Raw genomic sequence first — 14249 nt, forward strand, 5'->3', positions numbered from 1 at the left:
AAGAATGCGGGTGACAGAAGCACGAGTTCCAGAGGGAAAAACTATCGTGTTATCAATTGATACGAGGGCGATGCGAAAATATACGGTCACGTCCACCTTCATGTCAACAATATGTTAAAAGACTTGTACCGAATTTCGTATGTTCGGAATGTCATAAGAGTGTACTACACCCGTGAATTATCACAATTACTCTGTTTCCAATGAATGTTCAGCCTTAACATGGAGCACGCCTTTGGGTGAAAACCGCGTCCGTTCACATTGAAACTTGTCATGGGCTATTTTTGTCCAGTTGAGAAATTTGATAATTGGATACTTTCTCACAAATGATGAAATGACAAATAGTAATCCCATGCGGGAGCGGTTTAATGACGAATTCGTGCCTTATTATTATGCTACTTTCTGTTAGGAGTTTGAAGTTGCCGATTTGTAGTTGATGATTTGCGACTTGTTTGGACGACTCCGATCAAGCGACCAGAGGAGGCAACCGCGATAAAAACGCCCAATTATACGCCGTTCACTACAATGCTGCGGGCGCTCCAGAAGTGTTTGTACCCATATGGAGATAACTTAATTTGTTAGCCTACTTCACATCAAGGTATGTAAAGCGACTGAAACCTATGGACAAGGCCACAGGGGGGATATTCACTCGGCTAACACAGACAGTCACCAAACTCGTAATAGAACTAAAATAAAGAAATATATGAATAAAATCATGGCCTAACCCTAACCTGGTACACAAACTAAGGGAGTACCGCGAATTAAAAATTGTTGACAAGACCAAATGAAAACTATATACCTTTATTATTCATTGCAAGTTTATTTGAAATGAAAAAATTGACAGACTTGCATCAATAGGGCCGAAGAATCTGAAAGTGTTTGATGACCAAATGAAATTGACAAAATGGAAATTAACACTTGTTGTCATAAGACCGTAATTCAACTTTATTATTTACTGATAATGTATATTCGATTCGAATTCGCTCTGAACGGGATTCGAAATTGATTTTTATAAACTTCGGACAATTATAAATTTTACCCAAAATATGTTTAAAATATTCCTTCCTAGCGTGTTATTATTTGCAAAACTGTGTTCCAGACCAGACTATCTAAATATGGACAGTCGAAATTTTTTTAATTTTTTTTGTTTGTGATATTATGATAGTTCCTTTTACAAGAGAACGATCAAATTGATTTATAAATTGTTTTACAAGAAACTGTTCGTTCATCATAATAGACAATAGCCATATGGTGTTTTATAGATATAATATAGATTATAGACCACGAACGAGTCAGGTCTAGGCTGATATATGACTTGCAACTATATTTTTTCCATTTCTTTTTTTTTCGGCTAATCCTTTGTTCACTAAGTCGGCAAAAACTTCATTGGCAATTCGTCGGTTTGACGAAGTTGAGTTTCACAAAAAGTCTTTTATGTATACAGTTTGTCGAACAGCGTTTGAGAATCCTTCGTTAAATTTATACCAGATTTGACTGTTTCCGATTCCAGGGTCACGAATGGCAGGTTCTCGAGGTTTATCTGGAAAACAAATACGAAACGTTACCATCACATCGTGTTTTAGGTGCGCAGTAGTTTATGGTAAAATCATGTACAGTCAAGCATGTGGCGTCCTCTATTTTCAACGAATTTCACAAATTTGATAAAAAGAAACTTGCAAAATACGGTGTAAATATCATTTGTTGGTCTGTAGCGATACCGATATCGGACGTGCATTCAGGGTGTCATTTTAAACAATGTTAGATTTTGATATACAACAATCACAACTCAAAAAATAGTTCTGATGGGCTTTGAATTACCAAGGTTCGTTTGAATACACCATTTTTTTTTAAATTTTAAAATATATTGATTTGGCGCTAGAAAATCGCCATTGCAGTGTAGCCAACATGACAGGTACTGTGAACAGTACAGTGACAACATGCAAATTTAAAAAAAAAAACTCCGGTCAACTCTCCCGAACATACTGTTAATTGCGTTATTCTAAAAAATTACGATTTTTTTCAACGTGTTTTTAGTAGTGTGTATGCAATACTACAATTTGAGTCCCAGTCGTTGTCAAAATAGTAAAAATACAGATTGGTAATTGTGGCACATACGCTCTTATATTGCATTTGAAAAATACCTCGAAAATGGTCGTGATATGGATACTTGATAATAATACCACAACATACGACGGAAACCAATGGTATAACAACTGAAAAAACAGCGGGAGGTCCTGATAAACAAAACTGCGTGTTACCGCATCAACACAGATTCGCACGCAAATGTCTGATTTTTTCGAGAAAGTGACCCGGCGGCGGGACAAGGTGAATAAGTAACCGAAGCCACGGCGCGACGCACGTCTACAACCACGCAAAATTGAAAATATTTTGACGAAATTTAACATAAACATACGTCTTATTTAAAATACCCACATGCCTATTTGATAAGATGTGTGCATATGTGTTTACCTTTGGGACTGATATTGTCTGTATAACAATTAAATCATCAGTCTTGTAAGAAAAAAGGTATATTTTGAGGTTTTGGTTAGGTTTCATTGTCATGAAAAATTACCTTAAAAAATATTGTTATATTGAAACGACGATGAAAACCAAAATATTATTAATATTGATAGTATTATCGTCATAGAAACGCATATACATTTCCATAAAATGCAAGGGAAATGGGTTTCTTATGAACTTTGCTGTTTAACTGTTTCTTGCGACAAATGAAACGATTTTTTTTTCTATTTGAGCAAGAATTTTTTGAAATAATTTTCATTTTCTGACGAAGTGAACCATTCCACGCATTCATTATAAAATTCATTTAAAAGGTAGATCCACCAATTTTGTAGGAATACAAATGAACATTTCATTGATACATAAAAGCGATACATTTCGCAGAATCGAATCACGAGAAATCCACCGGGAACGTATAAACAAGGGAATTTTTGAATTGATTTCGTAAGATCGTTCGCCTTATTATGGTGCACATACGTCTAAATTTGAATCACAATCATTAAACAAAAATTTCTTATTCGCACGGAAAGAATTTCAGTTACATTTTTTATGTATTATATCCAGTAAAAGCAAATGAAATAACCAATTTACGATCTCGACTATAACACCATATAAAGATATAGGTTGTCACAGTAGACGACTATAAAATTATTATTGTATATGTAAGTGGTTAATTTAAAGGAAGCAATAAAAATATAGCTGAATTCCATTTTATTGTTACACATTGAAATTTTTTTTTTACCTCGAAAGTGTCATATAAAACTTAAAAAGCATATGAGTGAAGTATAAACCTTTACGGAAGAGGCCATTTACATTCCTATTGCGACCATATACAAATCCTTCTTACAAACTGGACTCTAAACATCAGTCGGAAGTTGGAATTTTCGCGGTTATAACCAAGGTAAAATTTAAAAGTGTACTAAATAAACGACTCTAACCGTCTATTACAGAAGCCGAGCATTCGGAAAAGTTTTTTTGTGTCAAAATTTAATTTTCTCGTGAGGTCGGAGTCGAAACATCAATAAGCTGGACGATTAGACAAAAAAAATTTCCTCTCTGAGTAGATTATGATTGTATATTTTTATCGACCTCACATCCCTGCTCTGGATATGATTAAACATTTCACATTGTATTTATTTAACTGTTTTATTGTTTCTTATTTAAGATGCTGTGGATATGAATCAATAAATCCATTTTACCTTTCTACCTTTTTTTAGTATTCCAGAAACTTTGATTGATTTAGATTGCGGACACCCTTTGTGGCATTTCTCGTTTGCAGCTAAATTTTAGGTTACACAGATGGGTAATCACGCATATGCTAGTCAGCGAATTCCCATTCGCTTGAGGTTTTACGCTGTGTAAATCGAAAAGTATGAACTTCGTTACCCTATGGCTCAGGTCGAACAGCGAGAATGTAAGAAATTTCAAACATATCATGATACGCATGATGTAAACGAGGTACATGGTGTTAAAATGTTGTGAAAATAAATATATACGAATAACTCGCTCCAAAATGAGCGACGTTCCTACGACTCAATGAGTACCATACGAACAGTCTGCGAGACGAACGGTGTTTGTGAAAAATTAATTTTTATACGGAATTCCTACTTTAAATTGCCAAGTTTGCCGCAAACAGCCTTAAGAGGTCGGAACCCCCAAAGATATCAACAGCAGGTTTGACCTTTACTGGTTCGCCAAAAAGCGAACTAGCTTCTGAATCGATTTATTACTGGTTTATGGTTTCAAAGACGGTAGTGATGATTATCGATGCGTTAGCTAAAGGAATATTTCATATAATTTCTATATATCACTCAAAAAATAACAGGGCATTTTCCACAAATGAGGGAATACCATTAAACCAGTGATACTTTGACCCCGTAGAGTTTGCAACGCTATATCTATCAACATGCGATCCATCAACGATTTGTTATGGGAGTTAAATGGCTCGAAGCAGAGGCAATGGCGCTGACAGATGAACCGGCACCGCCATTAGAAAGAAAATCCGATAGCGGTCGAAGATATCCGACATTAGGTGGCCAAGACGAAGCCATGCAAGAATTTCTATAGTATATATAATTATTCTAATTTTAAACCAGTAATTAAGAATATTTCGCTACCAAGTATAATCCAATGATGAACGCCGGTTTTACATCATTGGCCCATCTTTGATTGTGTGTACAGCGATTATTTCATCATGTACGAGATCCGATGTGGAAAAATATTCTCTGTTCGCGTTTGGCAAAAAAGTCGTATATAAGAATTTAATTTAAAACAAGGATCCATCCTGAGCAGATGTCAAGACGACCAGCTTTAGATTTCTTTAACTCAAACCAATTTCATTTTCAAATGAAGTGTTTTAAGATACGAAAAACCCTATGTGGTTACTCAATAAACACATTGCAGGGGACAATATAAATACCACAAAATTCAATGATACAGAACCCTTTAGTTATTTCTGGAACTAAATTAGTACTTAGTGTGACGTCATTAACCACTCGAGATGCCAAGAATGTATTTACAGTGTGGCCACTAGTCGTTTTTGACAAATGACCCTCAAAAAACTTAGGGAGATTGGCTCTATTTTCTGACAGAATACGATGCAAGTAATCTGGAGATAAAGTGGTGACTGACCAGTATGGAAATCAATTAGAATGAAAAATCACGTGAACCTGGGCCAATTGGACATCGACTTGCGAATTGTGAAATTTTGATTGCGATCATGAACAACTTTTATACCGTGTGGGAATTTTGCCGCGTGGGAATAATTGTACTCGTTTTAGGGTAAATAAATATTTTAAATGTTATGTGGCCATTTAACAGGAATTTCAAGTGCAATTGTTGACGTAATAAAGGAATATTATAAATGTGAAAATATATCTCTCGTATGTGCAGCTGTTTTTTATTATTATTTTTGATTCTGTCTTGCCTGGTAGGATTTTTTTATTATTTTTTTTTTCAATTTTATTCATTTTTTAATTACCATAAAGTGAGGGCAGCACTAGTCGCTACCATAGTTAATGATTATCAGTTGTTATATACCCCTGGGTCACATCTGACAGGAAAAATTTATTTTACGATAAGACAACGCATAAAACTCGTGTTTGCGCTCTAATTTTTCCGAAAACCAATTTCGAATTCAAATATGCCATAAAAGATCTACGATAAATAAATTTGTTTTCTATTCTGGGAAATTCGGACCGTCCTCGTTATATATCATAAATTTAGCACTAAAATGTCCGTAACTGCTAAATACACATGTAGTTATAGAAGATAGTAATCTTTTAGAATAACAATTCGTTATTCCAACAGTCATAGATGGTGATTTCACTCGAGTGTACTCAAGTCCAATTTATGTATACGGATTTGGTGAATCAAAATCAGAAGTTGATTGAAAATTGAACTGAAATTATATATACTAAAATAAATCGCATTCTGAAGTGATTAATTGACAATGATCTGTTGGATACTAGTCAGATCGTGTTATCTATGCTACAAGTCAGGTTGGGTACATTTTCCATGTTATGTGTCGTTTCGGGGATATCGTGAGGAATTTATTATAAACGAAATAATACTATTTGAAAAGTTCCTGTTTATGAGATGTTTTCACTCCGAAAGAAGCTTTGGGCCAAGCAAGTACTGATATATGTAAAAAGCTGCTTCATATCCATAAAATTATACACCTTCTTATCATGAACTATAGAATACTGACATCGAACCATAAATGGTACTCCCGTACTGTGTGTACCAGGTCAGGGTTAGGCCCTAATTTTATTCCGATTTTCCTTATTTTAGTTCTATTACGAGTTCGGGGACTATCTGTGTTAGCCAAGTGAATATAGCCCCTGTTCATGGGTTTCAGTCCCTTTACACAACTTGATGTAAAGTAGGCGAACAAAATTAGTTACCTCCATATTGGTACACACACTTGTGGAGCGCCACATAAATTGCTATTTTTTTCGTACTTTGTTGTTGTCACTGACAACAGTCACGGTCAAAAACAAAAACTAGAGAGTATGCCGCTAGACAAAATCTACCACTATTTTGAGGATTCCCTTTTTTTCTGACATAATATATCAATCTTGGTTGTTATGAGCATAACGTATTGCGATATAATGGCTGGATTTATCATCAGTATGTCAACACTCAACAGTTAGCTTTAAAAGTTTTAACGACTTCCATTTATCATTACAACCGTGAGCAAAATACACATAACAGGCAGCTAGGTAGATGGTTGCTAATAGCAACAGGGGAAAATATATGAAACATCCCTGTATATAATGAATACATATCATTGATGCCTTATCCCTCTTGACGACCTTGTTCGTTGAAAGTTATTTTAGAGGACCAAACCTTATTGGTTACAATAACTGGACCACGCCCACAAGAACATGGTTGGATATTTTGATAGATCTGCCAAAAATGATTTATAATTTTCGGTTATATTGTTCGTTTCATTTTTATTCATATTAAAAGGTCGGGGCGTTGTCTTTAAAAATTTGAAATGTGATTATTGTATTTCAGAATTATTATTTTCTGAGACGACACTATACACAAGACAAGAAAGGCGCAAAAATGAAATTTGAATTTTGCTCTTAAGAATGAGAACGGAAACATTCTATCTTCAGCAGCTCTTCTTCCTTGTAACCGTGCTAGTACCTATATTTAAAAATAAGATTCGGGATAAAAAAACAGCGAATTTTAATATAGGGAATTGGTACTCGCTCAGTTGACCTTTGACACTAGTTACAAATTAACACAACATCGGCTCTAACAGCTAATCGGGCACACCTACTTTTGAATACACACCCATTCTTTGGTTTCTATGACCACTGACAAATGCGCTAATTTTATCCCCATTTTTAACAATTAACAATTAAAAAACATTGTAGATACGTAGAATGACCTATTTTGACAGCTCAAGATCAAACAGCACCCACGCAAATTGGCACTACCAAAATAAAATATCAAGGTGTGTCTTCATTCATTACTTGTTTATAGGCGTTAACCACACCCATACGTCACGTGTCCGATCGGCCAAAAATCTAATATACGAGAGAATACAATAAAAATGATTGATTTATGCGTCGGACCCGTTTTGCAACAATTAAACGATAAATTCGACTAAGGCGTTAAGAGAAAATTTCAAGTCTTTTGAAATTGTGTTAGGTGGCCGAGTTGACGAAGTACGCTCGTTAACAACTTTTAACCCAAATTACACGTATTTATTTGATCCGTTTCCTAACTTTACTACTTCATAAATTAAAGTAGATGCTTCAAACATATAATTGACGCAAATTGCAGAATAATCGTCGCTACTAAACCATCCCTGAAGAAACAGCCATTGGAATGTGGGAGGTCAAAGGCAGGACAAAGAAAACATGATTTGCGTAACGTGCGTAACGACGTATTTACGTAATGCGTCAAATATAACGCCGCTTCTTACGCAATCGATGAGAAAGGATTTTTTTAATAATTTGCGTGGGCAGAAAATTCATGTAATAATTGTTTTATTGTAGAACGTAAATACTATAATTACGCACGCCAATTTACGGGCGCAGTGTTGACAGCGCATTTTCATTATCAAAACCTATCACGAAACATGCTTGGGCAATGTATAATTGTTGAATGAAGATTGAATTTGAACGTATTTTATGAGCATTATAAACATTATTGAAAATAAGCGGTAAATTTACAGAGATGCAATTCAGTGCGACAAAGGAAAATTAATAATATAAGAAGTCAATTAATTATACTATTAGTCTATTACCAAGGAAATGGCATGTAAAAAACAACTTATTTTTTATATTAAGCACCCAGCGAGATCGAATTAAATTTGACAATAAACATTTTACAGGAATGGAATGTTTGCACAAACTAGAAAGGAACAATGGCGCAGCTGTTAGAATTGTAAAACGTATTTGTCACAAAGAAATTGTGTATTTTGTGCTTTTTACACATATTTTACTGATAGTTATCGGCAAGAGCTATATATGGTCCCTATTTAAGAACTGACGACATGAAAATGTGAATATTTTGGGTGAACACGATGCTGACTAAATCAAATATGACGAATGTGAATTTTTTTTTACAATTCATGACATTATTCAGGAATTTAGTTGGGACAGTTATTTCACTTCTGAGTTCTCGTGACCTTGTCATGGGTAAATATTATTGAAAAAAACCTTTTATGCCTGTTGAATTAAAAAATGTTTAAATAACTGAGGACCAACCGTAGTTCGTAACAGTCAAGTACACTTTTGAATTGAGATACAAATGTTATATGATACCAGGGAAATAGTCTGTTATAGTGTGCAATGCAATTTATTTTCTAACCAAAATTGAGAAAAATAAATACTTGGTTACCACTTATGCTTTGGTGGATAATAATTATCTCTATTCTATCACCGCCGAACATGATCATTATTCTGTACTAGCTTTGGAAAAAAATCCTACGTATTCAAATTGCGCAATTTTATTTTAGCTTGTGAAATATTCTGTAGGTATCACGGGGACAATATATTTGAGGCATATTAAAAAATGGAGAATTCAATATGGAAGGACTTATCCGCATTGATAGCAAAGTAAAGAGTCACAAATCCCATAATCCGGGCAAACATGGGGAATATTTCAATTATGGACCATTTTTTAAAAGATTGTAATTTTCTAGAGATGAAATCATTCACACGTCTTAGTCCAAATATTTCAAACGCGTGACTAAAGTTGCATCGAGTTGGTACTAACAATGCCGTAAAATGCCTCATGCGTAATCAGGTTGGATTTCGATTTATCATAGAGAAGTCATGATTGGTGCGTTTGGTTGTATTAAGACGTGTAAACGTTCGTCTAATTTTCCAGCTTACAATATAAGAGGAAAAATTATAGATAGCATATGTAACCAGTTAATTAATTTTCTATAGAGTATACTTCTCGAACTTTCAATTAGATATTAGATCCTTGGGTGTCGCTTTGGTACCTCGCGGCTTCCCTTACCCATTTGAAATGTGTGGTTATCTTTTCTCTTCGTATTTTGTGTAAAACTTAACTTTTTTACTGGTTGGAAAAAATAAACTTGAGACCAAAATAAAGAATTGATGGTCAATCGAGATATCTGGCTTAAACACACATAAAATGTTGGCCGTGGAAGACATTTCTAGATTCGGAAGCTCAATTCATATTTCACATGACATAATTATACATTATTACATCACAATGACGAAAAACTAGGTATAGTCATTTTCAGTGGTCCATTGTAAAAAATAAACACGGATAGTCCCTAACTAAACAATTACATCATTCTTAACTACCTGGTAACTATCCCTAACCACGGCACAAAGTTTGCCTTAAAATGAGATCACTAACAATTGACAACCAGTTTATCGCTCAGGGAAAATCCCAATGAAGGTTGTAAGTGTGACAAACGCTTTACAAGCGAGATAAAATAAAAACGAGAAATATTGCGATTTGACAGAAGAGATCAAAGAATAGGTGAGCTAATGCTTCGAAAAAATACAACAAATGGACTAACATTTCATAGTATTACAAGTAGGAATGCTGCAAAAAAAAAATTTTTTTTTCCGTCAAATCGACATCATAAAGTAAGGTGCAAAGCACTCATTCTGATGTGAAGTTGTACAATGCCAATGAAAATATGAAAAAAATTCACAACAACGAATACCCGATTGTCAACAGAAAATAACACTATGCGATTAATCAATAAGAATATGAAAAAAATTCACAACAACGAATACCCGATTGTCAACAGAAAATAACACTATGCGATTAATCATTGACAGTCGGACCATCAGTTTGTAGAATCAAGTGGCTTACAATGAACAGCATTGTAGTGTTGTTTTGAGTGGTCGGGGTTAAGCATATATGGCTGATTAGCCTAATCACATACTACCAATGTGATGGCGATAATTTACCCTTTTAAAATAAAAAGAGCGCGCTAGAAGTGTGCGTACCAATATAGAGGTAACTAATTTTGTTCGCCTACTTTACATGAAGTTGTGTGAAGGGAATGAAACCGATGGGAAAGGGGTAAATCAGCTTGGCTAACACAGACAGTCGCCGAACTCGCAATAAAACTAAAATACGGAAAATGGGAATAAAATTATGGCCTCACCCTAACCTGGTACACACACTATGGGAGTACTATAAAATGTACAAACGTACATTTCGATCATACAACGGAGATAATTTTTTCCTATGAGTAGGATTGATGTTCATATAAGCCGCCATATGCATTGCGAATGAAACTGCAAGTATCCAAATAATATGATCAATCAAAAACACTTCAACAGCCTCTCAAAAGCGACACTGAAACGAAATTGTGAATTCAATTTTCAAAGTAAGTTTCTATACTGTGTTTCCATTTTTACGTCAGATATAACAAGATAAGAAATGACAAATTTCGAAACGATTATACCATCAGTATCAGAGCGTTGTTTATGACATCAAGGTGACAACCACATCTTAGTATTGGGGTCGAGGGGATACAATTTCAACCGCTAACAACACCTGAATCACTGTAACATGCTAACAACAAAGTTAAAAAAAATAGAGAAAATTAACTAGACTATATGAGTAAGTGTGTAGGAATAGCCTTAATCGCAGTTGGACGGCAGATCACCTCGGTAATAATTACGATGTGCACAAGAATTGCGTAGCACAGGGGTAACACGAGGGAGGTCGCAGAACCGCTACAAATGATTTTTATTTTCACAGACACCATGCGTTCTCAACAGTATATCAATTAAACAAGGCAAATGCAAAAAAAATTCTAGATTAAGAATGTCATACAGTGGTTTGTTAACCAAACGCTGACAAAACCAATTTGCGCAATTTGAGGTTTGTTGGGACAAAGTACTACAAAAAAACATTTATTTTCCAGAATTTTTAACATTGTATACAATGAGGTAGTATTCAGAGATAAAAGATGTCATATATTCATCGATGACTCCTCGAATTCCGCGAAGTATTTTAGACAAAATCACCGTTTACCTAAGATAATAATATCCTTATCGTTATACCTGTGATATACAAAGTAAAACTGAAATAAAACCAAATTTGGTAAAGGTTCAAAGTTCGATACGGAAGTCGGAAGAGGATTAATTGTTTCAATAGCCCGATTGTGTAACCACAAAAAAATATTTTCGTGCGTGCGAGGTTGGAGAAAAGCGGACAATTACAATACGTTCCAAAGGGGTCAAAGTTCGTTGCGGAAGTAGGAAACGGACTCATTTCATTACATCCTTGTTGAATTAAATCTGGAATCACATGAACGAATAGTATCTATAAAGTTGCAACATATACTAAACATGGTATATAAAGAATGAGTATTTACTCATATACAGTGTTATAATAATCTTTTGTGTGAAATCATGCTATAAATTGTCAGAAATTCTACGAGCAAAGATGGTCAGAGTCTCTATAACTCAAGTCTCATTCAAAAAGAAAGATGACGAGGCAAAAAGCAATTGAAAAGCTGTCTATAACTTCCGGCGGAACTGTAATCACGCGGAATACACATGAGCACTTGTCATACCGATAGGTTATAGGTTATATTCATACCGATATGTTATATTCATACCGAATACAACATTATTTATTGTTGTACATATCTTCGTGGGAGACTCTGTCGTAATCATAAACTCCCCGAAATCGGGAGGCGGAGTCGAGAATCGAAATTTTGAATTCCCGTAGTCGGGAGTTGGAATTTCAGACTTTCAATGATGTTGATAATCGAAGTTAAAAATTTCCTCAGAAACTAAAAAATAAAAATTGGCTGACCAAACATTGTTAAAAGTCTGTTAAAGAAGACATACATTCAATAAAGTTTTCATTATTGGACACAAAGTATACATATGGGTAGTTTTGTTATTATGTTGTTGTTCTTCTTGTATTTTCCTCCTTGCTGTTATGAAAAAAATCGCTTTTCTCATTTACTGCTGGACCAATTGCTTTAAAATTTTAAATGATTAAAGTCAAAAGATTGTATTCTTCGCTAGAAGGCTGTTATTTATTTTAAAACTTCGTGTGAACTACAGCTTCGTTTTGGCCTTCGTTTCCATATATTTGAGCATCGCTTTTTTGTAAATATTTGATTTTGACGGGATTTCAAAGCTGGAGTCCAGAAAACCTGACCCCCCCCCCCCCCCCACGCAGGAGGGCTGAAACTGTATTTATACAAATGATATTTACACTGTACAATTACTCTAAAACCGGTTTTGAAATCGTGAGGACCTTTTCGGGTCCGGATTACATTTACGAGAGAATGCCCGTTTGAAACTCGGTGCGGCATGGCCATGTTTGCTACAAGGTCGATCACGCTCATAATTAGTATTGAGAAGGTGGGTGCTGGGTGGTATTGTCTTTCAACGGCAGTAATGAATAACCCTCAGTGTAGTCATCGACGAAAGAGTAGCTTAATCAAAGATAGGGTTTTTACAACAAAGTCCTAACTATACATTAGTCAAAAAAGTTATCAAGTGCTTAAATTGCCCCGGATTTTATTTAGTACCCGACTAAGGAGACTCTCGCGGACGAACGGCCACACAAATTAGACTACATCTAGCATTGTAAAAGAGTGTTTCCACTCCACATAACTATGATTGCCGCTTTCTAGTGAATAAGTTATTTGAGCTTCTAGAATCTAGATCTTTATCGAATTCTAGCTAATTTTTTGCATATAGTTTAGGCGTTAAATGTGAGCATAAGGGTTTACACATTACACATATAGTTAGGTTACCATTACCATCTACAAAGGAGCAAAATAAAAACGAACCTTCGTTAGTTCTCACTTTTTTCACTTTCTTGAATCGACTGAAGAAATCCATTACAGGCTGCAAAAAAGAAGAGCCGATTATGGTCAGTACTCAGTATATTAATGAACTAAAAAAAATTAATTGATTAAAATGATAATCAGGGCATGGATGGTCATATGAAGCACTGAAAAATTTTAATCGAAATATATAAAAATATTTTTTAGTGTGTGATGTTTTTTTAAACACAAATATCAGAAATCCGACACACAGAATAATTGAAAAAAGCAAAATAACATAAATTATTTTAACTTTATAAGCAACCTAAATCGGGAAGTACAGCAATCGCCTTGGGTGTAATAAAATGGGTAGACAACGACGAACCGGAAAGATTCCAGTCCCGAAAAAAATACTAGCTCCTCCAGTATCAAATCAATCGACGCGTGTGCCAAACCTTGGTGGAAGCGAAGATGCCTCAAAAAGCAAATAAATAAATAAAAAACCAACGCGTAGCAGCTTGATAACAATAAGTAAACATATTCCAAAGTAATTTTACAATGCACTATGGAAAATGAATCATATGTTGGGGTATTAAAAGATTCAGATCCCTTGAGGACCTCGAGTTATGGTTGTTACATTGCACAAAACTAAGCAAATAAAAGAAAAACTAGAACTAACTATACAACGAAAGTCTCTTCGAAAAAGCATGACGTCATAGTCAGCAAAAACAAAAACAAGTTTCGTCGTATTATGAAGTCGATTCTAATTGTTTTCGAAACCTTTGCACTTGCAAAACACATCAGTTTCGTTGAACGTCCCAGAGGTTCGTTATTTGCGAGTTATAGAAACTTATTCCCAGGAATTACTTTAAACCATAATTACCCCATAATATGGATTAAGAGATAATGCGTTTACACTGGTTGAACAGCTTAAAATTTGCACCCAGACGAAGTTGAATCTTTTGGTGATAAA

The 14249-nt window shown here is 34.8% G+C and overlaps 1 protein-coding gene across 1 annotated transcript in view; it reads right to left on the reverse strand.

Annotated features, from left to right (window-relative positions):
- Positions 1 to 810: 810 nt before the first annotated feature.
- LOC120340886 (chromosome transmission fidelity protein 18 homolog) overlaps positions 811 to 14249 on the reverse strand; it is a 37671-nt gene continuing 24232 nt past the window's right edge. Inside the window, exons 21-22 of the mRNA XM_039409272.2 lie at positions 13301 to 13358; positions 811 to 1537 (exon numbers count right to left, since the gene is read on the reverse strand). Coding sequence (XP_039265206.2) covers positions 1416 to 1537; positions 13301 to 13358 — 180 coding nt within the window. The 3' untranslated portion in view covers positions 811 to 1415. The remainder of the gene's footprint in view (positions 1538 to 13300; positions 13359 to 14249) is intronic.

The sequence above is a fragment of the Styela clava genome, chromosome 14, assembly GCF_964204865.1.
Source record: "Styela clava chromosome 14, kaStyClav1.hap1.2, whole genome shotgun sequence".
NCBI classification, from domain to species: domain Eukaryota; kingdom Metazoa; phylum Chordata; class Ascidiacea; order Stolidobranchia; family Styelidae; genus Styela; species Styela clava.